This window comes from Saimiri boliviensis, chromosome 4, assembly GCF_048565385.1.
Source record: "Saimiri boliviensis isolate mSaiBol1 chromosome 4, mSaiBol1.pri, whole genome shotgun sequence".
In the NCBI taxonomy this organism is placed as follows: Eukaryota; Metazoa; Chordata; class Mammalia; order Primates; family Cebidae; genus Saimiri; species Saimiri boliviensis.
This window is the reverse complement of record NC_133452.1, coordinates 34,702,491-34,724,184: the sequence shown is the minus strand read 5'-3', so window position 1 is coordinate 34,724,184 and position 21,694 is coordinate 34,702,491. Positions and strand designations below refer to the sequence as shown.

The 21,694-nt window shown below is 39.6% G+C and overlaps 1 protein-coding gene across 2 annotated transcripts in view; it reads right to left on the bottom strand.

The window, feature by feature from the left end:
• HBS1L (HBS1 like translational GTPase) overlaps positions 1–11,026 on the bottom strand; it is a 94,660-nt gene extending 83,634 nt beyond the window's left edge. Inside the window, exons 1-2 of one of the 2 annotated variants that reach the window (XM_010343023.3) lie at positions 10,814–11,026; positions 6,418–6,483 (exon numbers count right to left, since the gene is read on the bottom strand). In XM_010343023.3, coding sequence (XP_010341325.1) covers positions 6,418–6,483; positions 10,814–10,856 — 109 coding nt within the window. In that variant the 5' untranslated portion in view covers positions 10,857–11,026. The remainder of the gene's footprint in view (positions 1–6,417; positions 6,484–10,813) is intronic. The other variant, XM_003932461.4, reaches the window with a different exon arrangement.
• Between the last annotated feature and the right edge of the window lie 10,668 nt (positions 11,027–21,694).

The window sequence follows — 21,694 nt, the reverse complement described above, 5'->3', positions numbered from 1 at the left end:
GTCTTTCAATCAAATGACATCTTAGCATTACATAATACTTAGACTGATAGCCTTTTGTTTTAAAGTGGTCCTTAAAATAATGATACACCTTCCAATTTATAGCATTTTAGTTTTAAAAAATATGGTATAAATGAGGCCATTTTGTGCATGGTGCTTTCCTGGCTTTAATACACTGTATTCAGTTTAGCCTAAAAGTAACAAACATACTTCCCCAACTTCTCCTCACATCCAAGAACTATGAGGGAGAAACCTAAGACCAAAAAAAAAAAATTAAATGAGACATGAAATCAGATGTTTCCCTCAACAAATTTCACTCAGGAAATAATAACAGGGAAGAGCAAGTTTTCAATGTACAGGCTCCTCCTCTGCCTCCTAGGAGCTACTTTTTCTTCGTGATGGGGTTGGGGGTTGTCCTGTACCACCACATACACCCCATACATAACTCCAATGCAGAAACCTATACTGTGGCCACTGTTTTGGAAGTAGTAATGGTTGGATTTGCCAGGGAGGGAAAAAGAGTAAGAAAACTCCCCCAGAAGAAATATTGGGTTGGTACAAAACTTCAGGTTTTGCCATTACTTTTAAAAAGTAGGTGGGTGAGGCGGGGAGTGGTCGAAACCTCTGAAGTTGTACTGACTGCCCCAAAAGCAACAAATACAACAAGTAATGGAGTGAGAGAAAAGTAATGGTGAGAAAATGAAAAATACAAAATGTTATTCTCTAAAATTTTAAATCACAAACTTTGATGGAAGTACTTTCTGAAAAAATGGACACCTATACTAATTTTTTAAATTTATTTTGACAAACATAAAAAAGTGCAAATAATTCAAAACCTAACACCTGAAACTTCCTAAAATTGTTTCCTAAACATCTTAAAATAAAAATCAAGTGTAGCATTCATTAAAAATACAGCTTTCTAGGCATCTTCCCCTGGAGATTATGATTCAGTGGTGCTGGAATGAAGCAGGAAATTTGTGTTAAGAATTAATCCGGCTGGTCACAGTGGCTAATGCCTGTAATCCCAGCACTTTGGGAGGCCCAGGCAAGTAGATCACCTGAGATCAGGAGTTTGACACCAGCCTGGCCAACATGGCGAAACCCCATCTCTACTAAAAATATAAAAATTAGCTGGGCATGGTGGCGGGTGCCTGCAATCCCAGCTACTTGGGAGGCTGAGGAATGAGAATTGCCACTGCACTATAGCCGAGGCTAAAGAACGAGACTCAGTCTCAAAAAAATAAAAAATAAATAAGGGAATTATTGCCAGCTGATGAATATCACAAGGAAAGATCAGGAGATACTGGTGACCTACAAGTCTCCGCCACTTTCTTCTGTCCCACCTATACGCCACTTTGTGGACCATGATCGGTTATCTGCACAAAGTACTAGCTCCCTACTCAAAAAACTCCAATAAGTTGCCACTAAACACACAAAATTTAAAACTGTCTTTCACAATTTGGTTCCTATTTTCTTTCCTAGCCTTCCTTCCTCCCACCACTTGCATTAATCCTGCCAGTCTGATGAAACAAGCCTCATTTACAGGTCATCGCTTAGGCAACATTGTTTCCTCTGGCTGGGATGCCATTCTTACTTCCAAATTCACTAGCTCCAATCCCAACTCCTTCCAGAAGCCTTCCCAGACTCCTTCAGTCACAGTTATTTTCTTTACCCACCATACTGCTGTAGCAAGTTATTTGAACAAGACTTTAAAACAAGCTTCCTTATACCAAACTAATTTATAAACTTACTAGAATAGGGTTTTTCTTTCAAAAAAATGAATATACAATAAAGGTTTGAAATTAGAGTAGAGCAACTTCTAATCATATTAGTTGAAACAATACATCATCATTCAAATAAAGTTTTATATACAAACTCTTTTTGCTATCCCCACTCTTGGACATAGGTTCAATACTCAGTATCAAAGTCAACCTTTCTGAAAGAAAGAAAAGTTAACATTTAAAAATCACCATCTTAGGCTGGGCGTAGTGGCTCATATTTATAATCCTGGCACTTTGGGAGGCCGAGGCAGGAGGATCACTTGAGCTCAAGAGTTCAAGACAAGCCTGGGCAACATAGTGAGACCAGGAAAACTGGGCTTAATTGAATTCAAAAATACACATATGCTGATGAATCTGATGGAAATTTCAATTCATTGGTAAAGTCATTCAATTATCAGACTTCATTACACCATGAATGTAATCAGCTTTTCAATGACATTGGCTGCTTCTTTAAGAATAGAAAATATTCTTCTAAAACTATTCAATTTTTTATTGAAAATTACTTGGAAAATAGACCATTAAGAGGAAATTAAGTTTCTTATCTGATGTTACTGCTATTTTTAAAATGCTTTGAAACAGAAAATTTCAAGAAATCCAAAGTCGTATGCTTTTGTTAAAAATACCAGTTTGTCACAGAAGAAACTCAAAAACATTTAACTATCTCCTGCTTTGATAATATCAGTTGACTTCTTGGTATTTGTACAAAAAGTAACTCTCAGAGTCAGACTGCCCCGAATACAAACCACATGCAAGAGCCACATCAAAAGCTATGAGAGACACATGGATAAACTCTGACCCTGTTCTCAAGAAAGCTAGGTCATAAATGCAAATCTCAGAGAAACACCCTTTGAAAGTCTGACCTTGTGTACTGTTAGCTTATTATTCAAGATAAAATATTATTTATCCAGAGAAGCCTAGATAAATGACTGTGTTAACGTGCAATATTAAGGTGTCTTTCAGTAATCCCCAGCTCTGTGAAAGATTCCACACTTACACAAAGCCATACTCAACAACTTCCAAGTCCTGTAGACCACAACTCCTATAAATTTTCTCTTGAATGTATTTTCAAATCCAATGCTACCACTCTTGCCCTAAACAAGCGGTTCTCAATGCATACCATGAGCGTACCCCAGTGGGCTTGTTAAAACATCTGCTGTGCCTCACTCCCAGCTTCTGACTCTTGGGCAGAGCCCCCAACATTGCATTTCTAACAAACTCTCAAGTGATGCTGATGGTTCAGGGACCACACTTTGAGAACACTGTCCTAAAATAGCCTCATCTCCTCTAGATAAATACATATAATAGTCTCCTAACAAGTCTATTTACATCCACTCATATACCACCTTTAATTCATTATCCATATATTAGAGATATTTAACTCAAATCTAATATAACCAGTTCCATGAATATGCCATGCTCTCTAATGTGCTTAGAATGTGAGTGATGAGGATAGCACTACCAGACATCACTTTGTCACCTCTAATATGTAAGCTACCTAGTCAACTATGATGCCGAATTATAGCAGCCGCAAAGGGCAAATGCCTTGGAGTTCCTAGAAAAATGTGAAATTGTTTTGTTCCTGAATCACTATGTCTTCTCTTTCAAATCCTGAATAAGGATCTGTAAAGGAATGCTGCTTATTAAGCCATCTCTTAGCTTCTGACCCACCACCACCCTTTACTCGGCTTTGTGATGCTAGATTGAAGTCACCGCAAAGCACATTTCTTCTTCCATACCTGGCTCCCTTTTACGATCAGCCAATAAGGAGATACTAAAGGGACACAGGAAAGCCAGAGAAGGCAGCCACATGCTCCTTCCTTTTTGCTTCCTGTTCCAGCATCACCCCAGCAATACTCACTTCACCTTCCAGAAGCAGTTTGTTCCAGTAACAGCAATTAATATCCATTTTCAGTTTTTCCAAAACTCCCAGAACCAGCTTCAACTTGCCTCTTCACTCCACAGACACCACTACCAGCCAGGTGGTTGGAATTCCCTCTTTAAAAGCTGAATTCAAGCTCCAAGAAGATTCAGGGACCTTCTGAGGCACTAGCATCAGCCATGCAGTATCTCCCTGCCCAGAGGTCTGAGTCCTGGCTCCAGAGTCCCGCTTGTGAACTTCAGAGGCAAAGCAGCAAAGAACCCTTTCCTCAAGATCCAAGTCCCAGCTCCAAGGAGTTTACACCAGTTTCTAAAGGTGGTTTCAACCCTGCCATTTGTTCCCCTAAGAACTAGGGACAGTAAAGTGCTTCCTGAATTTACCTGCAATTTGACCTTCTTGATATCCTGGTTGTACTTTTTGCATTCTTTGTTCTATAATACCTGGTTAACAACTTTTTATGTTAAATGCTCTCTGATAAAATAACTGGTGCAATTTTTATCTCCTAACAGAATATGTACTGGTAACAGTGAAACATTAAAAAAGATGAGAGGAAAAAATATGATTAAGCTAAATGAGAAAAGTACTTGGCCAGAAGAGCAGGCCTATAAATAAAGAGCTAGATGCATTTCAGAATAACCAGTTAACAGGAAAAAGGTGACAGAAAGAGCAGATATAAGGAAGTACTTGACCAGAAGAACAGGTCTATAAAGAGCTAGATGCATTTCAGAATAACCGGTCAACAGGAAAAAGATGACAGATAGGAGTAGATACAATAAAGAAACTTCTATCATACCTATGCATTTATAAAGAAAAATAAATTATTAAAGTCAGAAGGGATATAGTTGGTCTACAGAGGCTAAAAATGGGATTAAAGCAGGTACAGTTCACACGATAGCCCAGCAGACTACAGGGTAATTAAGACAAGGAGGATGTCTTAGTCCATTCAGGCTGCTATAAAAAAATGCCATAAACTAGGCACCTTATAAACAGAAATATGTGACAGTTCAGAGGCTGGAAAGTCCAAAATCAAAGCAGAGTCTGTGTCTGATGAAGGTCTGCTTTCTGGCTCACAGACAGCACCTATTTGCTGTGTCCTAACATGATTAGAAGGGCAAGAGTTTTCCTTGGAACCTCATTTATTAGGATACTAGTCCCATTTATGAACACTTTACCCTCATGGCCTAACCACCCCCCAAGGGCCTCACCTCCTAATATCATTACCTTGGGGGTTAGGATTTCAACATGTAAATCTGAGGGAAACACAAACATTCAGACCATGGCAGAAGGTTCTGGAAGAAATGGGGGCTAGCCGAGTGGTTCATGCCTCTAATAATTAGGGCTAGGCAAGTGGCTCATGCCTCTAATCCCAGCACTTTGGCAGGCCAAGACAGGCAGATCAGTTGAGGTCAGGAGTTCAAGCCAGCCTAAGCAACATAGTGAAACACTGTCTCAGCTAAAAATATTTTTTAAAAAATAGCCAGGTGTGGTGGTGCATGCCTATAGTCCCAGCTATTCGGGAGGCTGAGGCAGAATTGCTTGAACCCAGAAGACAGAAGTTGCAGTGAGCCAAGATCATGCCACTGCACTCCAGCCTGGGAGACAGAGCAACACTCCTCTCAAAAAAAAAAAAAAAAAAAAGAAAGAAAAGAAAGAAATGTTCATATATTAACTATTTAAACTTGTGAAAAATTAATTTTTTGAATTACTTTTATGCTATACCCAACTAGAGGTAAATTATACCATACCAAAAAATTTTTTTTTTCATTTTTTGAGATGGAGTTTCACTCCTGTTGCCCAGACTCAAGTGCAATGGCACAATCTCGGCTCACTGCAACCTCAGCCTCCTGAGCTCAAGCAATTCTCCTGCCTCAGCCTCCTGAGTAGCTGGGATTATAGGCACTCACCACCAGGCCCGGCTAATTTTTGTATTTTTAGTAGAGACAGGGTTTTACCATGTTGCCCAGCCTGGTCTTGAACTCCTGACCTCAGGTGATCCACCCACCTCAGCCTCCCAGAGTGCTGAGATTACAGGCATGAGCCACCACACCTGGTCTATACACACTAAAACTTAGCAGGGCATTTTAACCTGTATAGACAGTAGGCTGAAATCTGAATACAAATATAGTGTTAGGGAAATAAGTGAGAGAAAGATCAGGATTAATGACTCAGTCTTTGCTGGAAAGAATACATGAATGTTTTCCATGTATGGTGGCAGAGAAGAAATCTTTGGGCTAATAATCTAGAAGATGCAGCTCTGATGTGGAATCATACATAAATAGGAATGCCAAATCCCTCTGTGGCTCCAAAAGAAGTCTGAACTACATTTGGTTTATGTACCAAACTGTTTAATAACAGATAAAGTCTTACATAAAGGAAAGTCTTTGCACAACACCTTCATGTTTCTAATACTCAAAGATCCTTGGGGAGATAATGGCTACCTGCCTCCAGAGGCTTCAGAAATTCATTACTGACTAAATTACCATTTTAGCACTTTCAGATTAACTGCATGATGCAAAGAATGTTGGGAAAAAAAAGCCACAGTCTTTTTCATATTGTTTAAAACTAAATAATAGAATCATAACTTTAAGTTCTACTCACAGGTAAGGAAATTATTTTATTTGCCTTTAAAAACTGACATACAATTATCTTTTTAAATGTTACATATTACAGTCTTACCGAACACTCTAGTCTTTGAATGACCATAACATTTATGTGTTTAAACACCAAATCAAAGGAATCAAATTATTTCTAAAAATTCACCTGTTGATGGCGAAATACAATAATCATCCTCTACAGATTGGCCATAGAGATCATCATCTTCAAAATCTAAAATAAAGACAAAAAAGATAAATTCATTTACAAGTTCTTTTTATATTCTTAGTTATTAGTGAGGAAGCATCTGAATCCTCTCCAAAATAAACTGTTTATCAAAATTTAAGGAATCTGGAATGTCTATTTTCAAAAAAATTCTAAGAATTTCACCCACAAAATAGGTATTTACTACCTCTATATTTATAAAGACATACACGTATCTTCAGTTGTTAATTGGGTTTCTGTTTTCCCCAAGTCCCAAGTTTTCACCTCATGTGATCAAAATATAATATAAGCCTATAAAAAACATACCTGAGCCGGGCGCGGTGGCTCAAGCCTGTAATCCCAGCACTTTGGGAGGCCGAGGCGGGTGGATCACGAGGTCAAAAGATCGAGACCATCCTGGTCAACATGGTGAAACCCCGTCTCTACTAAAAATACAAAAAACTAGCTGGGCGTGGTGGTGCGTGACTGTAATCCCAGCTACTTAGGAGGCTGAGGCAGGAGAATTGCCTGAGCCCAGGAGGCGGAGGTTGCGGTGAGCCGAGATCGCGCCATTGCACTCCAGCCTGGGTAACAAGAGCGAAACTCCGTCTCAAAAAAAAAAAAAAAAAAAAAAAAAAAAAAAAAAAAAAAAAAAAACATACCTGAGGCCGGGCACAGTGGCTCACAACTGTAATCCCAGTAATTTGGGAGGCCAAGGCAGGCAGATCACAAGGTCAAGAGTTCGAGACCAGTCTGACCTAGATGGTGAAACCCCATCTCTACTGAAAATACAAAAATTAGCAGGGTGTGACGCCATGTGCCTGTAATCCCGGTTACTTAGGAGGCTGCGGCAGGCTCCTGCTTGAACGCAGGAGGCAGAGGTTACAGTGAGCCAAGGTCATGCAACTGCACTCCAGCCTGGGTGACAGAGACTACGTCTCAAAAAAGGAAAAAAAACACTTGGATGGTTCTCCTTTTTCTTCACCCAATGCCCTCTATAACCAAAGCATTTTTCTTCCACAGAGCTAATATGGGGGTATACAATAGATCATGAAAGTAATATTTCTTCATGGAGAGCTAGGTAACATCTATACAAACCAATTTACCCTAAACACCCTGCGCTCACCCGTTGATGGCTAACTGCTCCTTTTTTTTTTTTTTCCTGCTTCCTGGGATATGCTCTTTGCCTAGATTTTCCTAAGGCCATTTCTTTCTGCTAACATTCCAGCTCAAATGTCTCCTCTTTGCACAAGTCTTCCCTGACCACTCTGGGTAAAGTAGTAAACCCCTCTGCCACTGTCACCCTCCAGCATACTTCTCCAATTTACAGGATGTCTTCAAAGCACTACACCTGTTCACTCCATGAGACTATCAGCTTCCAGGGCAAGACTTGATTTAGACAACTACCTGGCACGATGTGGCACTAAATTAATATTTGTTTTATTATAAATTAATAAATCAAATTAATTACAACTAAAAACACACAAAGAATGTAAGTATATTTACATAAATTTCATTTGACAAACATTAACGCCATGCCAGGGAGGAGTTGAGACAACCGTGGTATAACAGTGAACTCTTTCCCAGTTATCCACATATCCAGCCACACCTAAAATCTGACAAGGAATACACACAAGAAAATGGGCAATTACAAAACCATGTGACAAGTGCCTGACATGAGAAACACAGAGCAATTTGGGAATACACACATGAACAACAAAACTAGAACTGGGAGTGGGGTGGCTAGGAAAAATAGCCCCAGGAATATAATACCCAAAACAATTCCAAAGGATAGAGTTAGCTAGTTTCTGAGGTTATTCATACAGCAGGAACAGCATGCTCAAAGGCTGAGACCAAATGCTTATGGCAAAGAAAAATTAGGTAAATGCTACTACTGGGCAAAAAACGTATAAGATTAAATAAATTATTAGATCATAATCTGAAGTTAAAAAACTTTATTTGCAAATAAACAAGGGGTCATTCATAAACAAAATATTTTTAGATACTGAAGACAGCAATAGGCCAGGCATGGTGGCTCACACCTGTAATTCCAACACTTTGGGAAGCCAGGGAGGGAGGATCTCGCTTGACCCAGGAATTTGAGACCTGCCTGCACAACATAGTGAGATGCTGTCTCCACTAAAACAAAAAATTAACCGGGCATGGTGGCACATGCCTTTAGGCCTAGCTACTCTGGAGGCTGAGGCAGGAGGATTGCTTGAGCCCAGGAGTTAGAGGTCACAGAGAGCTATGATCAAGCCACTGCACTCCAGCTTGGGCAACACAGTGAGATCCTCACTCTTAAAAGGGGAAAAAAAAAAAAAAAAAAGGCTCTTTTTTACTAGATCAGTTTGTCAGTGCTGAAGTTGACCCTAAAGTGCCACAACATAAAAAGATGAAGAGAATTCTTTCCTACAATCTTTGTAGTTCGTTTCCTCAATCAACAAAATTATGGAGTATTTACTACATGTAAAGAACACTGTGTCAGCTACTTAAAAGTATGGATTTTGCCTTCTTGGGACTTTTAAATCAGCAACTAAGGCAGTCATGCAAAGTATTATATAAATTACGGAGAAAAACAAAGTGGGAATTAAGTAAAGGAACCAGTAGGTTTTAGAACACAAACTCTCTCTAATGAGGTTATATTACTTCAGACAATTTTTAAATTATTACTCTGAGAATTCAAGAGAAAGCCTAACTGGGAAGAAGAGAAATAACCTGGACCTTGATGATAAGTAAAAGTTTTATAAACAAGAAAAAAAGATGAACCTCCTCAATGTTACAGGAACAGCTTGGTTATGATGTCACCAATTGTTCCAAAGAAGCATGACAACCTGACCTCAAGCAGCCAAGGTGATCCCTCAGGCCAAGCACCTCTCCTCCATGGAGCATTCCTCACATAGAAATCCTGCTTATCCCCCAGTCCATTCTGAATTTAGTGTTCTCGTCTGTGTATCCCTCCCGTAGCTTTTTGTCCGTGCTTTTTGTGGCGTTTTTCATACTCTAATCATGTGTAACTGGTATAATCTCCTTTTAGACTACCCTCAAATACCTTACTGTCAGTCCCCACATCTTAGAACAGTATTCTAAGCACTAAATTAATGGTGGTTGAGGAAATGATAAACAACTATTAAAGAAATGTATGAATACTACTTAGGCCTATTCATGTACTTTATATTTGCAAAAGTATCTCTCAGTCTAAAGTCATTTCTTAGGTGACAATGGTCCACATGCAATGCCATCCGCCGCAATACTTATTTAAAAGGGCCTCCATTCTAAAGTAACCACCAGAAAATTCGCATGTTCCGGACGGACTGGGGTCACAGGTTCCAAATGGAGAGCAGTGTTCGCTGCCCTCACTATAGTTAGAGCACACTGATGTTCTATAATAATCGACTGGGAGTGCCAGTGACACCCACCAACATATTAAGCACTACATGCTCTGCACTTTGCACAGTATAGATCTTTCTTCTTCTTCTGTATTAGTTCATATTTGTTTATATTTTTAGTTTATGTGATGCTTGGTGATGCCTATAGTTATCCACTGCATGAAGAGGGATGTGCTCCTCCTAAAACGAATTCTAACTCCTGGGAACTCCTACAGAACATTCATACCGATATTTTTCTTTTATTTCATTTTTTAATAACAAAAAATCTTTTCCCATACACTCTTTCCTCTAGTACTGTCATTTATTTACATTTCAGAATACATTCATATCAAGCATTACTAGCCAAAAACTGAGTATAAACTTCACGATCATCTGATCAACTTACTCTCTGGACCTTTTTAATATGTGTCTTCCACTGTCTCCTAAGTTTCCACTCTGAAATTCATTGAAAAATAAATTAGCGCAAACTGGTTCTGCACTAAGTACGTATGGATATACACAAAAGATTTATCATGTAAATCTAACACAAATACACGTCCGTTGAATGTAAGCATTAAGTTGATCTGTGTTTTACAAATAAGCGACGTTTCATGGACATTTCTCAAGGGGTTTTGGGGGAGAGGAGCAAGAAACAGGCACGTGAGTGACCGACCTGGGAGGAAACAATACAAGCGGTGATAATGCTTACGTGCCTAAATACCAACGATCCCAACCTCACCAATGTCCTACCCACAGGACGCTAGGCAGCACCTCCCCCTCCCCAAATAAAATCAACCCCACAGGGCAGAAATCATGACTTAAAAACAAAGGCATTTGGCGGCACTAGAAGTCCTGTTATTTTCCCCAACTGAGGCTCTCCCAATTCTGACAGGGCAGCACTGACGAGAAACTCAGATGGAAGTGGATGCCAACGGGCTAGGATCCCAGCTGGAACCGCGGAAAGAACGTCCCGGCATGACCCTGCCACCTACCTTCATCGTAGTTATAACCTCGAACATTCCGATGCCGGGCCATGACGGCTGAGAGGGCGTTTGTCACAGCCCCTTAACTCCTTCCAATACACTCCGCTTAGATACTGATACGGCGCCAGCGGCGGCCTGGAGAACACCTCTGCGCCATCTTAGCTTCCGGCAGGCCTCTACGCCGAGCGCCTGCGCACGCGCGACGTCTTTTCTGTGCACCGCGCGACAGCGTCTGGGTCACTGCCCGCCTCCCTGAGAGCGCATGCGCACTCTTGAGCGTGGCGGGACGTAGGGAGGGAAGAGTTTGGGCGTGTCCCCACCCAGAGGCTGGGGGCCGGAGGGGCAAGGGGAAACCCGGCCGCCTAGAACTGACTGCTGTGGACGGAATGTTAACACGCGGGGATCCTGGACCTACGGCAGCGTTCTGGGTTATTTTCCAAATTTGGTTACTGATAATCTGAGAAAGCCATGTGCTCAGTAAGAGCAGGGACCTTGTTTTATCAAACTTTGATCTTTAGGCATACAGCGGGCATTCAACAAACCTGTGTTAAGGTGGTATTAAAATTAGCCGAGGCCGGTGCGGTGCCTGTAATCCCAGCACTTTGGGAAGCCCAGGAGGACGGATCGCTTGAACCCAGGGGTTGGAGACCAGCCTGAACAACAGAATGAGCCTCCGTTTGTACAAAAAATACAAACATTAGCCGGCCCCGTGTCGCACCCCTGTAGTCCCAGCTACAGTCGCGGGCGGTTGAGGCTGCCGTGAGCTTAGATCGGGCTTCTCCACTCCAGCCTGGGCGATAAAGTGAGACCTTACCTAAAAAAAAAAAAAAAAAAAAAAAAAAAAAAAAAAAAAAAAAAAGTTAAAACTTTAGAGGAGGAAATAAGGCTATTTTTAAACTGGCATGTATTATTAAATTGAGACCCTGGCTATAATAGGTCACCTGCTTTCATACAGTTTACGACTTCGTGTATTCACTCCGCTTGGCATCACATAAGTATCTCTAGTAAACAGCGATTTGCCCTTAGCTATGTAAAAGACTTTAGATATGTAAACGATATTTATCAACATCATAAAGGATTCACTGAACATTCATTGAACACATAATTGTGTGTAACATTGGGAGTATTAAATATAGCTTTTTAGGCATATCACAGGCCTTGGTTGGTAATGATGAATGTTGTTGACGCATGACTCTATTATCTACTGTTAAATGTCCTCATTTCTTAGAACATAAAATTAATAATGCTATATAAAAAACCAACCTCATTATCATACTGAACAAACCACTTCAGTCTTAGCTTGTGTTTTTCATATGATACTTCACATCAAAGGCAAATGTCGAATTCTAGAGATAATTAAAAGCTTACTCAGCTTTTGCGATCCACAATAGAAGGAAATAAGAGTAATCCAAATTTAGTTTATATTTGTAAGTAGCTTGGAACGTAATTTATTCATGCGTTTGAATGTGTTTGACTACAAAAATAGTTGTTTAAGGTAGCTCCAAGATAAAATTTTACAGAAAAATATAGTTGCTAATTTTATATGGCTTAAGTGATTTTATTATTTTACACCTTTAGGTAATTTTTATATTGCAGCCTGTTTCTTTTTTTTTTTTTTTTTTTTTTTTTTTGAGACAGAGTTTCGCTCTTGTTACCCAGGCTGGAGTGCAATGGCGTGATCTCGGCTCACCGCAACCTCCGCCTCCTGGGTTCAAGCAATTCTCCTGCCTCAGCCTCCTGAGTAGCTGGGATTACAGGCACGCGCCACCACACCCAGCTAGTTTTTTGTATTTTTAGTAGAGACGGGGTTTCACTATGTTGACCAGGATGGTCTCGATCTCTCGACCTCGTGATCCACCCGCCTCGGCCTCCCAAAGTGCTGGGATTACAGGCTTGAGCCACCGCGCCCGGCATGCAGCCTGTTTCTTTGTAAAACGGAGATAGTAATACTAACTCGCAAGCTCTGAATAATAATTTGTCCATATAAGAGGATTTATCACAAATTATAGTAAGTGCTTAAAAATATTGTTATTGTCCAGGTGTGGTGGCTCACTCTTGTAATTCCAGCACTTTGGGAGGCTGAGATACCAGATCACGAGGTCAAAAGATGGAGACCATCCTGGCCAACATGGTGAAACCCCTTCTCTACTAAAAAATACAAAAATTAGCTAGGCATGGTAGTGCGTGCCTGTAGTCCCAGCTAATCAGGAGGCTGAGGTAGGAGGATCACTTGAACCCAGGAGGCAGAGATTGCAGTGATCCGAGACCGTGCCACTGCACTCCGCCTGGCAACAGAGTGAGACTCCGTCTCCAAAAAAAAAAAAAAAAAAAAAAAATGTGTTATTAAAATACAAATGGCAGCTTCCATTCCACTGTAATTGTCCATTACAAGCAAAAATACAACTCACTGAAGTATGGAGTTACAAATTAGCCACATAAGCGAAGTACTACAGGAGCAATGAATAAGAAAACATTACTTCTGCCAGATAATACATAACTTGCCCTTGAGTTGTCAATAATCACTCCCTTAAAAGTCTGAATATTACAGAGTCTCTGCTGCATATCAGACAACATAGCCTCAATAGCAAAGCCTTCATTGACTTCCTCAGAAAGAGTTCGGATTTTTCCACTCCCCTCGGGACTCTGCAGGTGTGGCCTGGGCACCGTGGCTCACGCTTGTAATCCCAGCACTTTGGGTGGATCACCTGAGGTCAAGAGTTCCAGACCAGAGGCGAAACTCCGTGAAAGAAAAGAAAGAGAGAGAGAGTGGGTACTCAATATTAACACTAGTTCTCTACCCCCATTAATTACAAAGCTTTATCTTTGTTTCTCCAGCACTGTCTGGCACTTTAAATGTTTGCTAAATTAATGACTAAAAGAAGAGAAATAAAGTGACATTTCTCTTGCTATGGAATAGTTAAATGTCATAAATAGCAATACAAATCATTTTATATGGATTTGTGAAAAAAAATTACGAATGAATCATAACTACATTACTGAAAAAAATGTTAACAGCTTTATTAAGATATCATTGACAATAAACTGCACATATTTAATATGTAAATTTTGATACATTTTGACATATGTATACACTGGTGAAGCCATCAACCCCATTGAGATAATAAACATATCCAGACTTTGAGAAGTTTCCTGAACTACCTTTATATCCAGGATAAAAATTCCAGAATATCCAGGGATCCTTCCTGCCGGTCAAGGCCACCTCACCATGGCCCCCCACAACAACTGATCATCTTTCTGTCACTATGAGTTGTTTGCATTTTTTAAAATTTTATTTAGGTAAAATCATATAGTATGTATTCCTTTTTATCTGTCTTCATTCACTCAGCATAATTATTTTGAGATTCAACCATGTAGGTTCTTGAATCAGCAGTTCATTCCTTGTTATTAGAGGAGAATTCCACTGTGTGGATATACCACAATTTGTTTTTCCATTCACCCACTGAGAGATATTTGGGTTGTTTTCCATTTTGATGACTATAAATAAGGCTTCTGTAAATATCTGTGTACAAATCTTTGTATGAACATAAATTTTAATTTTTCCTGGGTAAATACCTAGGAGCAGAATGTGATAGGTTATCTTTAGCTTTATGAAGAAACTGCCAAACTGTTTCCAAAACGGTTGTAATATTGTACGTTTCCACCAGCAGTGTAGTTCCATTTTCTCTATTTTCTCCACATCTTTGCCAACACTTCACATGGTTTAAAGATCTTAAGCTTATTTGACAGTTCTGTATCAGCTTTGGTGGTGTTTGAATCTTTGGCCAATTCTTAATAGGGTGTTTGCAGTAGAGAATTTTTTCTATATTCTGGATACAATTTCTTTATCTGATATAAAATTTTGAAACATTTCTTCTAGTACATGACTCATCTCTTTATGCTCTTAACAGTGTCTTTTGTATAGAAGTTTTTCATTTGGAAAAAGTCCAGTTTATCAAATTTTTCTTTAATGGATTGTGCTACTGATTTTGTATCTAAGAAATCTCTGCCTGATCCAAGGTTACAAAAATTTTCTCCTTTTTAAAATAAGTTTTACAATTTGGGATTTTACATGTAGGTTTATGGTTGATTTTCAGTTGGTTTCTGTATACGGTGAAAGGTTTGGATCAAAGTTCATTTCTTGTCTGGGTGTGGTGGCTCACGCCTGTAATCCCAGTGCTTTGGCAGGCTGAGGTGAGCAGATTGAGGTCAGCAGTTCAAAATGAGCCTGGCCAACATAGTAAAACCCCATCTCTACTAAAAAATACAAAAATTAGCAAGACATGGTGGCACGCGCCTGTAGTCCCAGCTACTCAGGAGGGTGAGGAGAATCGCTTGAACCCGAGAGACAGACAGTGGTTGCAGTGAACTGGGCAACGGAGCAATACCCTGTCTAAAAAAAATAAAAATAAAATTTTTCAAAGTTTATTTATTGCTTATGATGGACATTCAGTTGTTCCAGCACCATTTGTTGAAAAAAAGGTGCTTTCTGCAATGAACTCCATCAACATCTTTATCAAGAATCAGTTGCTGCTGTGAGTGTATCTCTGGACCATTGATATAGGGATCTGTTGATCTACCTTAACACTACTACCATGCTGTCGTGATTAATGCAGCTTCATAAATCTGAAAATCTAGCAATGTTAATCCTCCAACTTTGTTCCATTTTTTCAAAGATTACTTAGTTATCTTAGGTCCTTGGTATTTCCACAGACATTTTAAAATGAGGTTTTTCAATGACTGCATGTGTTCCCTCTGAGTTTAACTCGTATTTTCCTTACTCTATAGATCAATATGGGGAAAACTGACACCTCAGCATTCTTTTGCCACAGGAACAACGTATGTCTCTCCATTGATATGGGTCGCCTTTGATTTCTCTTAATAATGCTTTTTGTTTTTCAGTGACTGGGTCCTGCACAATTTTTGAAGATTTCATTCTAAATACTCTATACGTGTGTGTGTGTGTGTGTGTGTGTGTGTGTGTGTGTGTGTGTATATATATATATATATATATATATTTTTTTTTTCCCCTGAGACGAAGTGTCACTCTGTTGGCCAGGCTGAAGTGCAGTGTCAGTCTCCACTCACTGCAATCTCTGTCTACGTGGAGTTCAAGAAATTCTCCTGCCTCCACCTACTGAGTAGCTAGGACTACAGGCATGTGCCACCACACCCAGCTAATTTTTGTATTTTTAGTAGAGACAGGGTTTCGCCTTGTGGGCCAGGCTGGTCTCCAACTCCTGACCTCCAGTGATCCACCCACCTCGGCCTCCCAAAGTGGTGGGATTACAGGCATCAGCCACCACGCGCAGCCAAGTACTCCGTATTTATTTTTTTGAAACAGTTTCGATCTTGGTACCCAGTCTGGAGCGCAATGGCACGATCTCAGCTCATCGCAACCTTTGCCTTCCAGGTTCAAGTGATTCTCCTGCCTCAGCCTCCCAAGTAGCTGGGATTATAGGCATGTGCTACCATGCCTGGCTAATTTTTGTGTATTTAGTAAAGATGGCGTTTCTCCATTTTGGTCAGGCTGATCTCAAACTCCCAACCTCAGATGATTTGCCCATCTTGGCCTCCCCAAGTGCTGAGATTACAGGCATGAGCCACTGCACCCAGCCTACTCCATATATTTTTGATGCTATGTAAATATTTTTTAAATATTTAAATATCAAGGTAAAGTGCAATTGAACTATTAAAATTAATAAATTAATTGGCATGACCAATACACAAAATTGTACATTTTATACATTGTAAAATTTGTTTTAAAATTGTGAATATAGTTGTATAAATTATATACGCAACTATATATATAATTTATATATAAGGTATATAATTCATATATATTGAATAAAATTATAAAATTTTGTAGATAATCATGAAACTGTGTAATTTATATATAAAAGAAACAAACAATAGAAAAATAAAAACTCAAAATTAATTAGCTACATTAGCATAGAAATATCAGCCAGCCAGGTGCAGTGGCTCATGTTTGTAATCCAACACTTTGGGAGGCCAAAGCTAAAGGATGGCTTGGGCCCAGGAGTTTGAGACCAGCCTGGGCAATGTAGGGAGAGCCTGTCTCTACCAAAATACAGAAATTAGCCGGGTATGGTGGTGTATGCCTGCAGTTTCAGCTACTTAGGAGGCTGAGGTGGGAGGATTGCTTGAGCCAGGGAGGTCAAGGCTGCAGTGAGCCCTGATTGCACCACTGCACTCTAGCCTGAGCAACAGAGTAAGACCCTATTTCAAAAAAAAAAAATTAATGTCGGTAAATTTTTTTTTTTAATCCTAGGAAACAAGAAAACATTGCTAAGAGAAATACAGAAAATCACATTAAATGGAAAGGTATTCCATTGTCTTGTATTGGAAAAGTCACTATTATTATGTTAAATGGGAGAGATGTCAATTCCCCCCAACTGAATCTATATTCAGTGTTATCTCAATCAAAATCCTAGCAGGTTTTGTGTGTGCATGCGTGGAATTTGTCAGTCAGATCCTGTCATTTAAATGGAGATGCAAAGATCCTAAAATGGCTAAAATAATCTCAAAAAGGCACCAAGGCCAGGCTCAGTGGCTCATGCCTGTGATCCCAGCACTTTGGGAAGCTGAGGCAGGAGGAATGTTTAAACCCAGGGGTTCAAGAGGAGCCTTGGAAATTTGACAAAACCCTGTCTATACAAAAAGTACAAAAATTAGCCAAGCATGGTGGCACACAGCTATAGTTCCAGCGCCTGTAGTTCCAGCTACTTGGGAGGCTGAGGCTGAAGGATCACTTGAGCCTGAGAGGTCAAGGCTGCAGCAAACCAAAAGAAGACAGACCTAAAGCATATGTGCTGTTTGATTCTATTTATGTGAAATTCTGGAATAGGCAAAACCACACTACAGTGATAGAAGTCAGAATGATTGCTCTATATACTTGCCAGTGTAGAAAAAGAAAAATTAGACTGGGTGCCATAGCTCATGCCTGTAACCCCAGCACTGTGGGAGGCCAACACGAGTGGATCACCTGAGGTCAGGCGATTGAGACCAGCCTCGCCACGATGGCAAAACCTCATCTCTACTAAAAACACAAAAATTAGCTGGGTGTGTGCCTGTAATCCCAGCTATTCGGAAGGCCAAGTAAGGAGAATTGCTTGAACCTGGGCAGCAGAGGTTGCAGAGAGCCGAGACTGTGCCACTGCACTCCAGCCTGGTGCCTGGTGACACAGAAAGATGCTGTCTCAAAAAAAAAAAAAAAAAAAAGTTACTTTTGAAGTCGATATTAATGGAGTCAGGGAAGAGAGAATTAAAGGGAGCTTTCATAGGTGATGGAGATGTTCTATATATTGATCTGGATTGGGATTATAAGGTTCTATACATATGTACAATTTTATTGTACCGTACATTTAAAATTTATGTACCTCTTGGTAATAAGTTATACTTCAATTTAAAAACCAAATTAAAAAGTGTAAAAATTTCTTAAATGGGATTTTCATTACTATCTTTAATGTGAAATATATACATATATTTCAGATGTTTCCTTTATGCCTCATAGTGTTTTATTTATTTATTTATTTATTTATTTTCATCATATTGACGAGTTCTCACTATGTTGCCCAAGCTGATCTCAAACTCCTGAGCTCAAGCCATCCTTCCACCTACACCTCTCAAAGTGCTAAGATTACAAGCATGAGACACCACGCCCAGCCTATAGTGTCCTGTTTTAAAGATATAAATAAAAACTAAGCACTGTGATACAACTGAGTTAGAATTTACTTAGCAATGTATCAATATTTATTAGAGTATAGTCTGTTTCTACCCTCTATAAAACCAAACATCTATTTAAGTGCAATTACTGATCCATTTGCACTTGAAATTTTCTGTTGTTCTAAAATAGCACTATCCTTGTTAGCTACTTAAATACTCATATAAGGTTTGGTAAATAAATTATAGTGACACCTATGCTCCATAATTATTAAAAAGAAACAAAGAAATTGATGTTAGTCATTCTAAGAAAGGAAGAACGAGACCAGGTGAGGTGGCTCAAAAAAGTACCAAAGTGCCTGTAATCCAGCACTTTGGGAGGCCAAGGCAGGTGGATCACCAGAGGTCAGGAGTTCAAGACCAGCTTGGCCAACATGGTAAAACTAAAAACACAAAAACTAGCCAGACATGGTGTCGGGCGCCTATAGTCCCAGCTACCTGCGAGGCTGAGGCAGGAGAATCACTTGAACCTGGATGGCAGAGGTTGCAGTGAGCTGAGATCACACCACTGCACTCCAGCCTGGGTGACAGAGTGAGAGTCTGTCTCCAAAATAGAAAGGAAGAATGGGAGGGACAGATGATAGTTATAATTGTGACATTAGACATAGAATATAAGAAAATTTCTAGAATTTTCTAGTTAAATGTCTAAGAAAGTAGGGCCTATGCCGCAAACTATAAAATTTCATGGGTGTGTGGAAAGATCCTTTGGGGTCCTTTGCAGTTTTGTGATTGTTTTGAGGACTTGTGAATTATACATGTTATTATACATTAATAATGCAAATCTACGCATCTTGATTATTATTACCAAATATCTGTAAAATTTATAAACCGATGACTTTATTTTCCTATTGATATTCTGAATTACTTCTATAACCCTGTCTGAACAAACAATATTCTTAACTTCCTCTTTGCAATTCCACCGACTACTTTCCTCTCACCTATTATTCACTTCCTCTCTTTCTTTCTCTTTCTCTCTCTGTGCCCCACTTTGTTTCTTGACAGAAATCCAGCTGAGTAAAAATTGGCAAGATCCTGTGACCAGGTCCTTCATCGAGACAAAGCTTTGCCCCCAAAGGACTCGAGGCCATCTGCGAATTCCATGTTTGACAGAAAAGCTGACAGCATAACCAAGCAAACAAGAAGGTATTCAGAGATGCTGAAACGGATCTTCAAAGAAGACTCAGTGGGTGATTTTTAATTTCTGTGTGGTATTATAGAGCTTAATGCAGAACATACTAAAACCTTGGAAAGGTAATGGTAGGGTCATGCATTTCATAAGGCAGAGTCATGCCGTGCAACAACAAAGAAAAGTCGAAGGGTTCTACACTGAGACATGAACCAGTGAATGGGGAATACAGGCAAAACAACACCACCTGGGTGAAATCTTCTTCCTGCACAGAAAGGTTCTTTCAACCACCAACCCTGAGCTCTCTGGCTGTCAAACACTTCATCCCAAAATATAATAATAAAGATGTTTCAGGAGTTCTTTATGATACTCACTTTTTCAAAAGTTCATGTTGTTGTAAACGCTCTAATAGTAATCAGTTCTCCAGGTTAAACATCTTTCAGTGGAACCACGTTATTTACAAAATAAGTCCAAACCCTTAGAAAGACATAGGAGTTCCATTATGAGGTCAATGCTTCTTGGTTTTCCACCTGAGCTGCCACCTCTCCACCACCAGACGTGAGGCACTCTTATGTCTCAGCTCCCACTTTGATGGTTCCAGGTTCAGCCATGCTCTTCCTGACTTAAGACATTTACACATACTATTTATTCTGCCCAGAATGGCCATCTATCCTCATTCCCTCTTTATTGCTCAGGAGAGCCCAGCTTGCATCACACATTCTCTGACACCTTCCTTGACTCTGCAGCATAAGTGTTCCTCCGGTTTGCCCTCAAAGCACACTCTTTGTTTCTGCTACAACACACATTAACAATATTCTAATTGTCTATGTTAACTTCTGCTCCCTTCTCTTACCCAGTTAGATGTAAGTTCCTTAAAGGTAGGGACACTTTTTAGTTTATCTTGTATCTCTTGCATCCAGTGTAGTGGCTGCTACAAAACTAGAATAAATAAAGTAAGTGTTCTTGAATTATTGTTGAGTAAAATTATGACATAAAAAATAAAAGTATTTGTAAGAAACTAATGACCAATCTTAGTCATATTCTAGAGAAGGACACCATTTGCAAGGAATGGGAGAGTGCAAGAGAGTGGGTGATAAGGCAGTGAGGGAGATGGGTAGAAATTTCTAGATTTAAAGATATCTTTTGTATATACCCCAAAGAAACAAAAACATATGTCCACATTCAGACTTGTACACAAATTAACAACATATTGATAAGAGTCAAAAGTAGAAACAACTAAAATGTTCATTAACTGATGAATGGAAAAATAAAATGTGGTCTCTTCACAGAGTGCACTATTATTCAATGATAAAAAGAAGTGAAGTGTAGATAATAAGCTACAACTTGGATGAACCTTGAAAATTTTACATGAAGTGAAAGAAGCCAGTCTTCTGAGCTGGGGGGCAATACGTCAGTGAAAAATGAAATACTTGTTTTCTGGTTTCATCCTGGTCTGAATCCAGGCCAACCAAATATACTTTGTTAGGGTATGCACAATCAAAAGAAATACACATTGCATGATTCTATTTACTTGACATTTCCAGCACAGGCAAGTCTGTAGATTCAGAAAGCAGGTTAGTAGTTGCTTAGGGATGGGGAGGTTAGGGAAACTGGGAGTGACTGCTAATGGACAGGAGGTTTTCTTATGTGGTATGGAAATGGCCTAAGATTGAGGGTGGTGATGGTCACAGAACTCTGTAAATATACCAAAAACCACTTTTTAAAAAACTGTACACTTAAGAAAGAATTTTTTAAAAAAAGAATTTTTAAAAAACTGTACACTTTAAATGGGTAATTTTTTTTTTTTTAGACACGGTCTCACTCTGTTACCCACTCTGTCATGCCACCATGCCTGGCCAATTTTTTATTTTTATTTTTGTAGAAACGAGGTTTTGCCATGTTGCCCAGACTGGTCTCAAACTCCTGAGCTCAAGCAATTCATCTGCCTCAGCTTCCCAAAGTGCTGGGATTACAAGCATGAGCCCCCATGCTCAGCCTAAATGTGTAAATTCTGATATAGGAGT